Below are 14,796 nucleotides of genomic sequence, written 5' to 3' on the forward strand. Positions count from 1 at the left end.
CAGGGACTCTGGTGTGTACCTGACCCCCCTTGGAGTGGCAGAAGCTGCCTTTCACAGAGTCCCTGTCAGCAGCTTCCCCGCTCGCCCAACTGAAAGACGGATCCGGAGCGGATGCCAGATGGGATGTTGTGCGTGTGTCACCTTATCCTCATCCATGATTCTGAGATCACCTTGATATGCCCTCTCAGAATTTCACATGGATTTAGCAAGCACTTCAGGGGAGGCCTTATCTTGGGCTATTTTTTCAGCTCTAGAAATGGAACTTATTAATTTTTTAAAGATTTGAAATCAAATGCCTCATTGTCTGTTTGAATGAAACTGCTGTCACTGAACATGCTCCACCCCTGGCTCACAGGGGAGTGTCATCCTGGCACAGTTCTGCCCTGCCCTCTCCTGGGGCTGGACTCAGCTCGGAGTGTGTCTGACTGAGAAATGTGAGAGGAAGTATTTTTTTGTGACAGGGTGACTCTGGAATTCTGTTCTCTACGTCCAGGTCCCTTTTCAAGCAAATGGAAATAATTAAAAACTGCTGAAGTGCAGAGACAGAATATTATAGGCATCGGGTCTTGTTCTTCATCCCTCCTGCCCTGCACGTAGACATGACTTTGTGTATTTTGCACAGACTGCACCACCTCCAGGTTGTGCTGCATGTGCCTCTGTGACACAGATTGGATATACAGAGGCCAACGCTCAGCATAATGTGCAGGTCCCTCCACTTGTCGGTATGTCCTGTTAAAGAGAGTCAGTCCTCAAGTCCAAAGTCTGATGGACCTGAGCATACGTTGGACATGTGACAAGGTAGCACCCTGCACTTCCTGCCAGACACACCGGCTGGCAGGTATGACTCAGGCCACCAAAGACAGCAGGGGCTGGAGTCACAGGGTTCCAAGGCCACTTCGAGCTCCTTCTCATTTCTCTGCACTGATTGAAAGAAATTTTCATCAAAGACTCAAATCACTAACAGATTTTCTATTTCTCTCTCCCTCCCTACTTGTCTCTCTGATTTTTCTTTTTTTTTGTTTCCTTTGTTAATATCCACAACTTTCCCTATCACCTCCTCCCCTCAATGGTGGCTGCCCCGCTCCCTGTCCCGGGTGGGCTGGCAGTGTGGGGATACGGTCTCCTCTGTGTCACCGTTATCTCCCTCTGCTCCCTCATGGGGGCCAGCGTGGTGCCCTTCATGAAGAAGACCTTTTACAAGCGGCTGCTGCTCTACTTCATAGCTCTGGCGATTGGAACCCTCTACTCCAACGCCCTCTTCCAGCTCATCCCTGAGGTATGGCGAGCCAGAGCCCCTGGACCTGGAGTGCGCCTGTCTCCTCGGAGGGACAGTGGGCACCGTGGGAGACCTCCGATTACGTGGAAGGTGCAGGGAGGGGCTCTCAGGGGCCTTTCCTTTGGGAAAGTCAAGCCAGGACTTAGGTAAGAGGTAGGAGAGGCTGCGCAGTGTAGGGTGAAGAGCCAGGTCAAACCCTGCTGCACCGTCTCCAGGTTCTACAACCTCGGGCAAGCCGCTCTGCTCTGTTTCCTCATGTAAAATAGGAAAGACGATAGGATTGACCTCAAGAGAATGGAAGGGTCACATGAGATAATATTTGTAAAGTGCCTGGTGCCAGGAAAAGTGCTCCAACTGTTAATTGAAAAGATGTAGTTTAGCTGTGTCACTTTATGGCTCTCCATTTGGTACTTTCGGTGCAGAGTGGTATAAACACGTCGACAGAATCCATGGGTCTTAGTCAAAACATCAGTTCTCAGAATGGAGTTTGGGGACAGAGACAATCTAAACAGAACAGGCGAGTTTCCCATCACTGACAGCAGCTTTGTCCCTTATCTAGGTAAATAAGAAAAATCCTCCACGTTAGAGAAGGGCACTTAGTACTTGTAAGGTTTGGTAGGCCCTCTCGCAGATGCCTCATCTGCCTGGGTGCAATCTCTTCAACAGACCCATTAATTACAATAAGCACAAGACATCTCGCGTAGGTGGTCTGGCGGGCCCATAGAACAAAAGGGTGACTCCACATGCTTCTTGTAGTACTTTGTTTTCTAAAATGCTGTTTTGTGTTCCTAGTGGAGCAAATCTGAGATCTGTAGAGCTAGTATTGTTTTTTTTTTTTTAATATTTATTTTTTAGTTGTAGGTGGACATAATATCTTCATTTCATTTTTAGGTAGTGCTGAGGTTTGAACCCAGTGCCTCATGTGTGCTAGGCAAGCACTGAGCCCCAGCCCCAGCTCCAGAACTAGTATTGTTTAACCCATGGAATCTGACCCTGCACGAGAGCGCCTACCCTGAGCCTATGTGCCAGGTTTGCTGACCCTCGAAGTCAGGCTTTTGAATACTGCCGTCCTCCCTGGCTCAGTGTGGAGAGGTGGTAGTTGCTTCTTTTCACTTTACTTTTCCCTCAGTGATTCGCCTCTCCCAGAGAGCTGACCAGATGTGCTACTTCTACTACAGAACGTATGTCTTTTAGAAAACGACATAGAGCCGGGTGTGGTGAGCACATGCCTGTAACCTCAGTGGCTCAAGAGGCTGAGGCAGGAGGATTGCAAGTTCAAAGCCAGCCTCAGCAAAAGCAAAGCACTAAGCAACTCAGTGAGACCCTGTCTCTAAATAAAATACAAAATAGGGCTGGGGATGTGGCTCAGTGGCCAAGTGCCCCTTAGTCAATCCCTGGTACCCCCACCAAAGAAAGAAAACAACACTAGAGGCTTATGATTGAGTATGGTGCCTTTAAAACCTAAAGGAAAAGCACCTTTTAACAGCCAGGGTTCCCCTTCGCTGGTTAGCTCCTATATGCAACCTGAACCTGAAGGGGACTGGAGTTTATTCAAGGCCTGTTTCTAGTTAGGAGACTGAGGAGCAAGTCATTGAACACTTTGACACCATAAACCAAGAACTGAACTTGAAAGAGAATTCTCCTGGTTTCTGCTCCTGTCCTCTTTCCAATGGATTCTTTCTCCCTCTCCTTAATAAGTGAGGGTTTTCAGAAAGAACTCAGAACAATTCCCCTTCCCCAGCTGGGCGTGGAGGTGCACACCTGTACTCCAGGCTACTTTGGAGGCCCAGGCGGGAAGGTCACTGGAGCATGTGCACTCAAGACCAACTGGGGAGCAAAGCAAGACCTTGTCTCAAAAACCCTCCCAGCACAATTTTGTTGTTGTTTTTTAAAATATTTATTTGCTTATCTCTAAACTGGTAGGGATCTCACTATATTGCCCAGGCTGGTCTTAAATTCTTGGTCTCAAGAGATCCTTCTGCCTCAGCCTCCCAAGTAGCTGGGATCAAGGCGCGTGCCACAGAGCCAAGCTTCAAAAGCTCCCAAGATTAACACCTACAGGGGTGTTTTTTGGCTTTGTGGTCCCCATGAGGTTTGTGGTTAAGAAGATGCTGCAATTCTTGCTGCTCAACTGGGGAATGGATTTCCCTTTTAGAAAGCATAATTCCACCACTTCCCGTTCTGTTTGCAGACAGATCAGCTGGGGACATTAAATAAGATGAAAATAAACACAGGCGTCTTCTTCTTAAATATGGAATGCGCTGACAGGATGCTCTTATAACTAAGTGCTAAGAGAAATTAAGGCATACCTAACTAAGAGTAGAAAACCATGTGGTACATGCCTATTGTCCCAGCTACTTGGGAAACTGAAGCAGGAGAATCCCAAATTCAAGGCCAGCCTGGGCAACCGAGCAAGACCTAGTCTCAAAAAAAAAGTAGAAAGTCTTGGGAAGATGAGCAAGAAAGAACCTGGCAGGGCTGGTGATGTCACATCAGGGGAACATCAAGATTAGTTGATGGCAAGAGAAGGGCAGGCAGCGGAGGTATTCCCGGATGTCTCTTTCCTAGAATCAGGGAAGTAGTTAAGAGATGAGAGGGAACCAGTGGAGATATTTATTTTCTTAAACTCATTTTATTTTCCTGGGTCCACAGGCTTTTGGCTTCAATCCTCTGGAAGATTATTATGTCCCCAAGTCTGCCATGGTGTTTGGGGGCTTCTACCTTTTCTTTTTCACAGAGAAGGTCTTAAAGATGCTTCTTAAGCAGAAAAATGAGGTAAGGCCAATCATCAGTTTAAAAAAAAATGTCCGAGGGAACGCACCCACCTCAGAGAGCTGAGGCTGTTGGTGCAGGTGTGGCTCCACCAGTGCAATGATGTGACCTGAGTGAAGCCACAGGTGCCCTAAGGAGATCAGCCCAGCTCACCTCATGAGGATATTAGCCACGGTGGCAGCCCTACTGGAAACTGGGTCTGGCCAGTGAGCCCTTTACTACAGCAGCAGTTTATCCCCTTTGCTTTGTTCTGGATTATTTCCTAAACATCTGATGTCTGACTGTAAAGAATAGGACTGACTAGCGTAGCACAGATCCAGAAAGATGACCTTCCACATCCGGCATGTGGTTGTTCCCTATCAGTGGCAGAGTCAGCAGAAATGTTCGTGGCAGAGGAGGGGCTCTGAGTGCCTTTGCAGCGGCCCCTCAGTGCAAGGAGGGCACCTCAGGGACAGGCCTTAGCCTCACACGTGGTACTGCCACAGGTGACAATTCCCACACTTCTGTGCGTGGCCTGCCCTGGTTTCCTTGGGTGACCGTAGTGAGGTCTTTGCAGAGCTTGGGGCACTCACTTGGAGTAGGTGTTCAGGGGGTTTGATGAGGGTCACACTCACCCTCCCCTGTCACCCCACCAGCATCATCACGGACATAACCATTTTGCCTCGGAGACACTTCCTTCCAAGAAAGACCAGGAGGAGGGTGTGACAGAGAAGCTGCAGAATGGGGATCTGGACCACATGATTCCTCAGCACTGCAACAGCGAGCCCGATGGCAAGGCCCCTGATGTGGACGGGAAGGTCATCGTGGGCTCGCTCTCCGTGCAGGTCTGTGGCCGCCAGCTGCTGGGGAGCCTTCAGAGGCAGAGGCCTTGACGAGTCAGGCGTATGCTGAAAGCGTGTGGTCTTCCCCGTGACCCACGGGTCGTGGGATGTGCTTTCTCATAGGACCTCCAGGCTTCCCAAAGTGCCTGTTACTGGCTGAAGGGTGTCCGCTACTCTGACATCGGCACCCTGGCCTGGATGATCACCCTGAGTGACGGCCTCCACAACTTCATCGACGGCCTGGCCATAGGTGCCTCCTTCACTGTGTCTGCTTTCCAAGGCATCAGCACGTCGGTGGCCATCCTCTGCGAGGAGTTCCCACACGAGCTGGGTGAGCACACATCCCCTGGAGCCTGGGTGGCGACCTTGGTTACTGGTGCAGCCCCACTTTATAGCTCCCCAGTGCCACTCAGCGCGCTCTGTAATCCGTTAACACCGCAAGCTGTGTGGACTCTAACCACCGCATCCTAACAATAAGCCAACAGCAGCTTAGAACGATGAAGTTTTTCACAGGGAAATTTGTCTCCCTGTAGCTCATCCCCTGAGGCTCAGTGTTCTCACCTGTACAGAGGTTGGTAATAGCAGCTACCTTAGAGAGTCACCGTGAGGTAGGCAAGCCGCAGAAAGGGCTTACCATGTGCTGCTCACTGTTCCCACTGCTCAGTGAGTGTGGTCTCTTACTCCCTGGACCCTTCCAAAGGCAGAGGAGTGTGCTAGAAGTCTGACAGGTGGATCTGTGGATGAGGCCGAGCTTGGGAGGTGCTTGGTTTTATCAAGGGAGAGTGTAGAAAGCCAGGATTCTGGAGGCTCCAATGGTCCAATTTTGGCTTTGCTATTGGCTTGCGACTTTTCTTCCTCACAATTTCATTTCCGAAAAAGACAATTCACTATAGTAGTAAGGAAGGAAGTTCTTTGTATTTCACCTTCAATCAAAAGAAATGGGGCCATCTCTAGCTGGTCACCTACTTTCAAAATCCTGCATGTGGTTTCCAGCGTCTTGGCCAGTTTGGCAGATGGGGCAGCTCCTGAACAGAACGTCGATGGTCAGTCTCGATTCTGAGGCTGTCTTGAGTTTTACCCAGACTTCGTCCATAGCTGAGCCTTCTGACTCGCCCATGTTCTCTGTCTCCCAACTCAACTTCCTTTCCCTTCCTGTTCTCCCCTCCGTAGGAGACTTTGTCATCCTGCTCAATGCTGGGATGAGTATCCAGCAGGCTATGTTCTTCAACTTCCTTTCTGCCTGCTGCTGCTACGTGGGTCTGGCCTTTGGCATCCTGGCTGGCAGCCACTTCTCGGCCAACTGGATTTTTGCCCTGGCTGGAGGAATGTTCTTATATATTGCTCTGGCTGACATGGTAAGTCTACCATAGTTTATACCTTAGAGGCAAAATGGGCCAGATTATCAAATTGTGAATAGAGAACAGCTAGGGGGACATAAGTTAGTTTTTAATAATGGCTTTATTGAGGTGTCTTCACATACCACACAATTCACCTACCTAAGGTATACGATTAGTGGGTTTTAAGGAAGTATTAGATCTACCACCCTCCCACCCCCTGTAGGGTCTCACTGTGTTGCCCAGGCTGTTCCTAAACTCGATGACTCAAGCAATCCTCCTGCCTCAGCCTCTTGAGTAGCTGGGACTATAGGACTCCGGGTGTGCACAATCACACCAACCTATGACATGACAAGAGATTTTAAGGCCAGAAAACTTAATGTTTCTGTTAGGATGTCATTAAAGAAAATGTGCTCAATCTAGGGTCCTTAGTTAAGTATTATAAAATAGGTATATATAGATAAATAAAAAGAAGAAAGAAGAATTACTCATAATCTCTCTACCTCATAATTATAATTAACACTGTTTCTTTTTTATCTCAATGTATTGTGTATGTCTATAAGTGACTGTATTCATATTGAATATATAATCTTGTGTCCTGATTTCTTTTACTTAACACATCATGGATGTTTTTACATGTTGCATGCTCTTTGTAAATATTCTTTTCAGTGATGGTATTGCTCAATGAGAGTATATACTTTAGTTTCAGAATTAGAATTATTGGCTTAAAACGGATACATGGGTTGGGTTGTGGCTCATTCATAGAGCACATGCCTAGCAAGTGTGAGACACTGGGTTTGATCCTCAGCACCACATATAAAATCATAAAAAGTAAAGGTCTATGAACAATTAAATAATAATAATAATAACTAGCCTTTAAAAAATGGATGCATGGTTTTAGGCTTTATTTTTTCTTTTTTGGGTACTGGGGATTGAACCCAGGGGTGCTTTACCCCTGAGCTACATTCCCAGCCTGTTTGTTTGTTTGTTTGAGACAGGGTCTTGCTAAGTTGCTGAGGCTGGCTTTGAACTTGCCATGCTCTTGCCTCAGCCTCCCGAGTGGCTGGGATTACGGCTGTGTGTGCGCCACCCTGGTTGACCCCTGCTTTTAGGCTTTTATTAGCTTTCTTCCATTATCAGTGGTGTCCAGAAGCATACTGCCCTGTGTCCCACGTTAGTAGGACACAGTAGGTGTCAGTCCCCGCCTGCTCTGCTGCACCTTGTGCACGGCCTTGGAGCCTGAGCTCCCTCCCTGGTCTGTTGGCCTGAGGTACTCTCTGGCCTGTTGGCCTGAATTACTTTTCTTTACATATCCCTTACATATCAGCATATGTAAAGGAGATGCTTTACTTTATATACTGTTTTATTTTATGTATTCTTTGAGAATAATGTTTTTGGTGAGGTGGTGAGAGCAGCAGTGGCTGTTACCATCCAGACTCACCCCAGGGAAACGCTGTAGACAGTCTCTCTTGTGGGGAGCCTGCGCCGTAGGTAGGATGCTTTGGCATTCCTTAATGGTCCCACAGTGGTCACCTGCTTTGCTGGCCCAGCAGGGCGAGGCCCTGAATCAATCCCAGCCACCTTGTGGTTCCATTTTCAGTCCCCTCACACTGTTGCTTGGTTTCCCAAAGAGGTGGTAACAATGATTTGTCAGTAAAAAAGATCTTTTTAAGTGGTTTTATGTCCACAATAAAAAGGTTTTTTTCTTTTTATCAGAGTTTCTTTTTTTCTCCTTCAGTGGTGCTGGGATGACACCCTGGGCCTTGTACTTGCTGGCACGTGCTTGACCGTGCAGCCACGCCCGCAGCCCGAAGGCATGGACCACTAGCCAGCTCCTACCCCCAAATCCAGGGCCAGGTGTATAGTTCAGAAGATCTGCGAGAAAACAAATTATTCAGTTCATAGTGGTAAAGTCATGGTGAGCACGTGGAGGAAGGCTGTCATATTCAGGTTCCAGCTGCTGTGGCTGGGAATCTCCTGTCAACTGATTTGCCGTGTGTCTCCATCACTGACCTGCCCTGGACTCGTGAGGTTGAGGAGGAATCACAGATCTCTTATTTTTCTCTCTTTTTTCTCAGTTTCCTGAGATGAATGAGGTCTGCCAGGAGGATGAAAGGAAGGGCAGCATCTTGATCCCCTTTGTCATTCAGAACCTGGGCCTCTTGACCGGCTTCACCATCATGCTGCTCCTCACCATGTACTCAGGGCAGATCCAGATCGGATAGGGCCCTGCCAAGAGCCAGTGGGACTGCAGGTCGGGTTCTGGCCACGGGATGCGGCCTCCACAAAGCTCCATGGAGGAGGCAATCGGATTAAACTGATAACAGCCCGTCTGCCTGCTCCAGATATCAACTGTATTTAAAGTGCTCTGTCCTAGGAAGAAGCTGCCCTGGTGACGTTTTCCAGGTAGTGCCTCAACCCTCCCTGCCCCCTTCTTCACGGTGGCTCCGGAACCTGAATGCTGTGTACAAGACAAGACTCCCTTTCCTCTCCACTCACTCTGGACTCTTTCTCTTGGAAGCAGCACTGAGAGATTTTCAGTCTTTTACCCTGCAATGTAAAAATAGAGCTCGTGGTCATAACTTGGTTAGAAATATTAGGAGATGAAGAAAAAAGAAGAAAGAAAGAAGCCTCAGGAGGTGAATCTATACTTTGGGGCCTGTGGCCTGTGAAGCAGGTTCTTCTTTTCTTACAGAGAAGGGACAGGAGACAAGGGACCCCCCCCCCCACCCCAGTCTGTTGAGTTGCCTATTCTCTCAAAGAGAACTTAAGGTCAGCAGGTGCAGGAGAGAGGCAAGGACCATCCTGAGTGTGATAGGAAGCAGCCAGTAATGGATCTCCTCTTGTGATCCCCGCTTGTTCTCCTGGGACGCCGGGTGTGGGTTTGTGCAGCTCCTGTGTCCTGGCTGCCCAATTGAGCCCCCGTGAGGGTTCCGTTGCCTGGACCTTCTCTTGCGGCTTAATGCTAACAGAATGGAGGAGCAGAAGATCTGCGAGAAAACAAATTATTTTTGCTGTGATTTCCACCTCCCTTTCCCAGTTCCCTTCTAAGAGACTGTTCAGATCCCTCCCTAGAAGCACATTGTCAAGATGTGGAGGTTGGAGGGGAGACTGTGCACTCACCTCCCCTGGTCACGACTGGCGCAGTGTGGCAAGCCGACCTGTAGAATTAGAATGCAGTAGTTTATGCTTTACCATGACAAGGGTAGTCAGAAATGGAATGAGTGCAGGCGAAATTTATGACTTAGTAATTGCATAAATAAAAGTTTGAGTACCGGGGAACACCGGACTGTAAGGTCAAAAACTTGGGGCATGGCCGAAGGTATTCCTGTGGGTGGAATCTGAGTGGCACTGTCTTGGTTACTGCTTCCTCCCTGGCCCCAGACATCAGAAGTAGAATCCTGAATTGAACTCAGTATAAATTCCTCTAATTCTCTCCAGAACATGGATGGATGAACTTGGCTTTAACACTGTGGGCCAGCCTCAGGCACTGTGGAGCCCCTTCCTCAGAACTCTGGCTTCAAGGGGAGCTAATCTCCAGGTTCACTAGGTGAATTGATTTATTATTATCATATTGATAATGTGAGATTCTTTAGCCACTTTGGGGAGCCAGTCTCTCCAGAAGCCTTTAGTGGTGCCACAGCTGCAGCCCAGAGGCTGTGTTCACATGACGACAGGAGTGCTGGTTTATTGCCATCGCCTGAGTTTTTCTATCCTTCCTTAGAAAAACTGTCCACTGTTGTTAATTAAAATCAACATCTATTTTGTTTTTGTTCTTAGGAAATGTCCCTCAAACCAAGAATATTCCTGAAAAGAGTATGAATGGGAAAAGTGCTGGGGGTTCTTGTTAAGTCTCACTCTCAACCCTGCCTGTTGACTCAGATGGATTTAGAATAGGCTGAAGAAGGAGGAACCGTTAGCAATCAAGATTCTAGATTGAATGTCAGGACTGACTCCTGATAGAGTTAGGGTCCAGTTTTACCAAAGAACCAATTCCTTAAATGTTAGAATCTAACTTTTTATATTTATCACCATCATTGTTGTTATTGTTTTAAAATGATTTCGTCTTTTCTGTTTTATTTTTCTCAAACTGCTTTCAAGAGGTAGCAGAAAATGATACTCTGAGGCTGGGAGGGTAGCTCAGTGGTAGACAGATGGAGCTCCTGCACAGTATACGTGCAAGGCCAGGGTTTCATCCCCAGCACACCACCCCCATCACCACCACCCCCAAAAAAGACTGGAAGATTTACTTTATCTAACTCACGTTAATCTATTACAATTTTAATTTTAGCATTCCCTGTAGTTCCTGTCATTCCTTTAAAATATCCTTTGTCTTGGAGTAGAGTACTGACTTAGAGTTAGTGGGTTTCTAAGTTTAGGAGAGGAGATTAAAAAAAAAATGTAATCTTTAACAAATTGAAAAATAAATATGAACTAGTAGGGTGCTTGCCCTTTTCATGCACACCTATATTATTAACTCAAGAGCTTCACCTTCACAGACGACTGCCTCAGAGGGAATTCCTCTTTCGCCTGCATGGATGCAGAGGCCAGCCCACTTGGAGCTTAGGAGGGAGAGGTGGTAATGGAAGTTCCCATTGGCAACAGATCTGCCTCATGATTTGAAAATGTGGCAATTTCATTTTTACTTTTAAGTGTTGAATTTGCTGTTCTAGGCATCTGTACATATTAGAAGTCTGAGGAGTAGTGAGTTGTTAGAGGACTTTTCCACCTGGCACCCCAAAGGCACCTTCCACTTCTTTCCAGAAGGACCAGTTCCTATTAATGTCAGCAAGGAAAGTACATGTCATGTAGGCGCCATAAGCCAGGGACAGGGTCCTGCTACTTCTCACCTTCTGTCTTTGCCCCCAAAGATTGTGTGTCTAGTGTTACCTGGGGGCCATTCTTCAGTGGTCCTTCACCCTGGGTTTGTAAAATGAAGACTTCTCTGTTTGATCTATTTTTAGGAAGTCCTCTTCCAAAGAGACAGAAATATGCCAGAAACATGCTTTAAAAAAAATAATAATAAAGTCTGATTTTTTGCAAAAGAAAGAGGTTAGGTTTTTATTATTCATATTTCCCTTTACAGTTCTACAGTTACATCACAGTATTTTTTTAAAAAAAAACTCAGGTGTTATGAGAAAAATTAGGAAAGAAAATAACTTATGTGGACTGTAAATGTTTTATTTGTAAGATTCTATAAATAAAGCTATATTCTGTATTTGTTGAATCCATGTGTGATCTTTGTCAAAAAATATTGTGGGTGTAGTGAAGACTGTTGAACACAAGGTGGCGATGGTGTCTTGCTGACCTAACTAACAGGTTCGTCTTCCCAGGACCAGTTTATGCTTTCACTATGGGATTTGGAGGGAAATTCATGTGTCCTAATGTGCTCACTTTAAAAATGGGTAGCTTTGGGCTGGGGGTGAGCTCTGATAGAGAGCTTGCCTAGCATGAATTGGGCCTTTGGTTTGATCCACAATACCACAAGAAAGAAAAAAAAATTTAAATGGGTCTTATGACTTTACTATGTTGCATGACAAAAGAATTGTGATGTTTTTTTTAAAAAAATTTTAAGGCTGGAGAGTGCTCAATGGTGCACTTACCTAGCATACAGGAAGTCCTTAGTCCTATCTTCAACAACAACAACAAAAAATTGTTTATGTAGCCTGTGACTTCACTTGTTGCCCTACAAAAGAATTGTGATATTTAAGCTCATTGGAGTTGGAGGTGTTGCTCAGTGGTAGGGTGCTTGCCTAGCATGCACCAGGCCCTGGGTTCAATCCCAGCAACACACACACACACACACAGAGCTATTTCCTTGTTTTATATAAATCTACCGCTTGAAACTTGCCGAGTTGGCTTAATTCATTTAAACCACATGTGTCTGTCTTAGGAGAAAAGTCCTCTGTTATGAGACTTAAAACCCCTAATAGGGTTGAAGATCTGTTGCTTTTTCATTACAATAGTAATGAATAGTCAGGGGGAAAAAGTGACTCTCTCTTTTTTGTTTTGTTTTGTTTTGTTTTTTGGTGCTGGGGATTAAACCCAGGGCCTTATGCATGCAAGGCAAGCACTCTACCAACTGAGCTATATCCCCAGTCCTGATTCAATCTTATTACTGATATGCATTTGAGATCCCAAATGCCTACTATTCAATCCTTTTTTTTTTAAGAGAGAGAGAATTTTTCAATATTTATTTTTTAGTTCTCGGCAGACACAACATCTTTGTTGGTATGTGGTGCTGAGGATCGAACCCGGGCCGCACACATGCCAGGTGAGCGTGCTACCGCTTGAGCCACATCCCCAGCCCTCAATCCTTCCTTTTAAGAAAATTATTTTATGATCATTATTATTATTGGCAGTAATGGGGTCCAAGGGTCCTTTTCCACTAAGTTACATACCCAGACCTTTTTCTGTTGTCTCACTAATTTGCAGAAATTGGACTTGCAATCCTCCTGTCTCAGCTTTCCACATTACTGGGATTACAGGTGACCCCACCACACCTGTTCATTCTTCCTTTTTTTAAAATTCAAGAATAATATGTTAATATTGATCTTTTAATTGGCATTTCCTTGCTACTTAACCATTTGTTGGAGTTCAAAATGACATTCACTGCATCCTTTGGGGTGTGCCCCCTCCTCTGGAAATCCTCTCCTGTCTGCCCTGTTTCCTGCCTTCCCCAGCTGGCTTAGGCTCCTCTCATCATACCTGGGCTTGCACTGTACTGTTTTTTTGTAGTACTGGGTATTGAGCCCCGGGGTGTTCTACCACTGAACTACATTCCCCCCCACCCTCCACCTTTTAAGTACTGGGTATTGAACCCAGGGCCTTGCACATGCTAGGTAAATGCTGTACCACTGAGCCACATCTCCAGCCCATTTTTTTTTTTAAATTTAACTTTGAGACAGGAATTTGCTAAGTTGCTGAGGCTGGCTTCGAATTTGGGATCCTCCTGCCTCAGCCTCCCATGTCTCAGATTATAGATGTGTGCTACTGCATCCAGTGTAATTGCTGATTTTGCACCAAACTCCTGGGTGGGACTATATCTGGTTTCTTTCTCTGATTTTGGCACCTGCCATGCAGAAAGAATGGGTGAAAAGACCGAGTGAGATACCTGTGGATACTGGATGGGTGACCTGCTCCTTCTCATTGGCAACAGCTGCTGGTGTGTTTTCCTGTTTGGTGATGGTTTTCCTTGTGTCCTCTTTCCTGGTCCACCTTCATTTAGAAACAAATTTTGAAAGGAGAATTTGTGGCCCTTACAGAAGTAAATAGGTCATTAAGAAGATTAAAACCTTGACCTTAGCCATCTTTGTAATACTCTTAACCAGTTAAGCCACTTAGGACATTTTTGGTAGAAGGTGAAACACAGTAAAATGTAAAAGGTACTATAAATTAGTACTCTTCTATCTTGTTGCTTTGCACATTCTTTTTTGAGGGGGGCGCTGGGGGGCTTGTGCATGCAAGGCAGGCACTCTACCAACTGAGCTATATACCCAGCCCCCTTGCACACTCTTTTTTACCATTCAGTGATGCTTAGATCTGATTTGAGTGGCATCTCTTCCAAGAAGTAAAGGGCATTGCATGTGAACCCAGGCTTTGATCTGCAGAGAAGCTGAACGCCCGTCTATTTTTAAAAATTTGTCTTCTTCACAATGTAGTATGAGATACCTAGACCTCTGAAGAATGACAGGTTCAAATCCCTGTACAAGTGAATCCCTTTGTCCTTCTGGTATAAACGGAATTACATTCCACTCATGGTAGGTTGGTTTTTTTATTTTTTAATACAATAGGGAAAAAGCCAGCGGTTGGGAAAGATCCAAAGGTCCCTCATCAGCTTTCAGCAAGTGTGTTAAGAGTCAAAAGCGCATATTCCTCTCCAATATCACAGCCCCTTCTTACTAGGTGTTTCTCAGGGTTTATTTTAAAGGAAGGGAGGGAGTTACCAGACTATCCTCCCTGTAAACAGCAATCTTTTTTATTATTGTATATGTATAAATATACATATATAGTTGTAGTTGAACACAGTACCTTTGTTTTATTTATTTAATTTTATGTGGTGCTGAGGATCGAACCCAGCTCATCATACATGCCAGGCAAGTGCTCTACCACGGAGCCACAACCCCATCCCCTATCACAGCAATCTTTGACCCTGGAGACAGGCGAGATTCCAGGAAGGTAGTAGCCTCACTTGTAGTTAAGGAACAACCCAGAACTGTTCTAGCCCTGCTAATCAAAAGCCAAGAGGTCGTTGTTTCTTCCACTAGGTTCTAGATGGGTTGTTGGTTTGTCTTTGGGCTTTTCCCCCATACGTCTGTGGTTTGTTTATAGATCTGTTGAACACTGAGGTCGCCTAAGAATAAATTTAGGCAATAGTCCCCCAGGTTTTCACAACTATAGTAAAAGAATCATCAGTTAATTTCCCAGTGGAGGCCCTGACAGATTTTTTGGGGGGATGCTGTTACTGGGAATTGAACCCAGGGGCACTTTACCACTAAGCTACATCCCCAGCCCTTTTTATTTTTTATGATGGGTCTTGCTAATTTGCTGAGGTTGGCCTTGAACTTGCACTCCTCCTGCCTCAGCCTCCTGA

General features: G+C 45.9%; 1 protein-coding gene across 1 annotated transcript in view; it reads left to right on the forward strand.

Moving 5' to 3' along the window:
• The window catches only part of SLC39A14 (solute carrier family 39 member 14), a 47,375-nt gene extending 35,954 nt beyond the window's left edge, over nt 1-11,421 (forward strand). The window contains exons 4-9 of the mRNA XM_081269892.1: nt 1,107-1,276; nt 3,929-4,051; nt 4,684-4,872; nt 4,993-5,200; nt 6,040-6,224; nt 8,282-11,421. Of these exons, the coding sequence (XP_081126018.1) occupies nt 1,107-1,276; nt 3,929-4,051; nt 4,684-4,872; nt 4,993-5,200; nt 6,040-6,224; nt 8,282-8,428 (1,022 nt within the window). The 3' untranslated portion in view covers nt 8,429-11,421. The remainder of the gene's footprint in view (nt 1-1,106; nt 1,277-3,928; nt 4,052-4,683; nt 4,873-4,992; nt 5,201-6,039; nt 6,225-8,281) is intronic.
• Nucleotides 11,422-14,796: the final 3,375 nt, after the last annotated feature.

The sequence above is a fragment of the Spermophilus citellus genome (genome assembly GCF_964194105.1).
Source record: "Spermophilus citellus genome assembly, chromosome: 16".
In the NCBI taxonomy this organism is placed as follows: domain Eukaryota; kingdom Metazoa; phylum Chordata; class Mammalia; order Rodentia; family Sciuridae; genus Spermophilus; species Spermophilus citellus.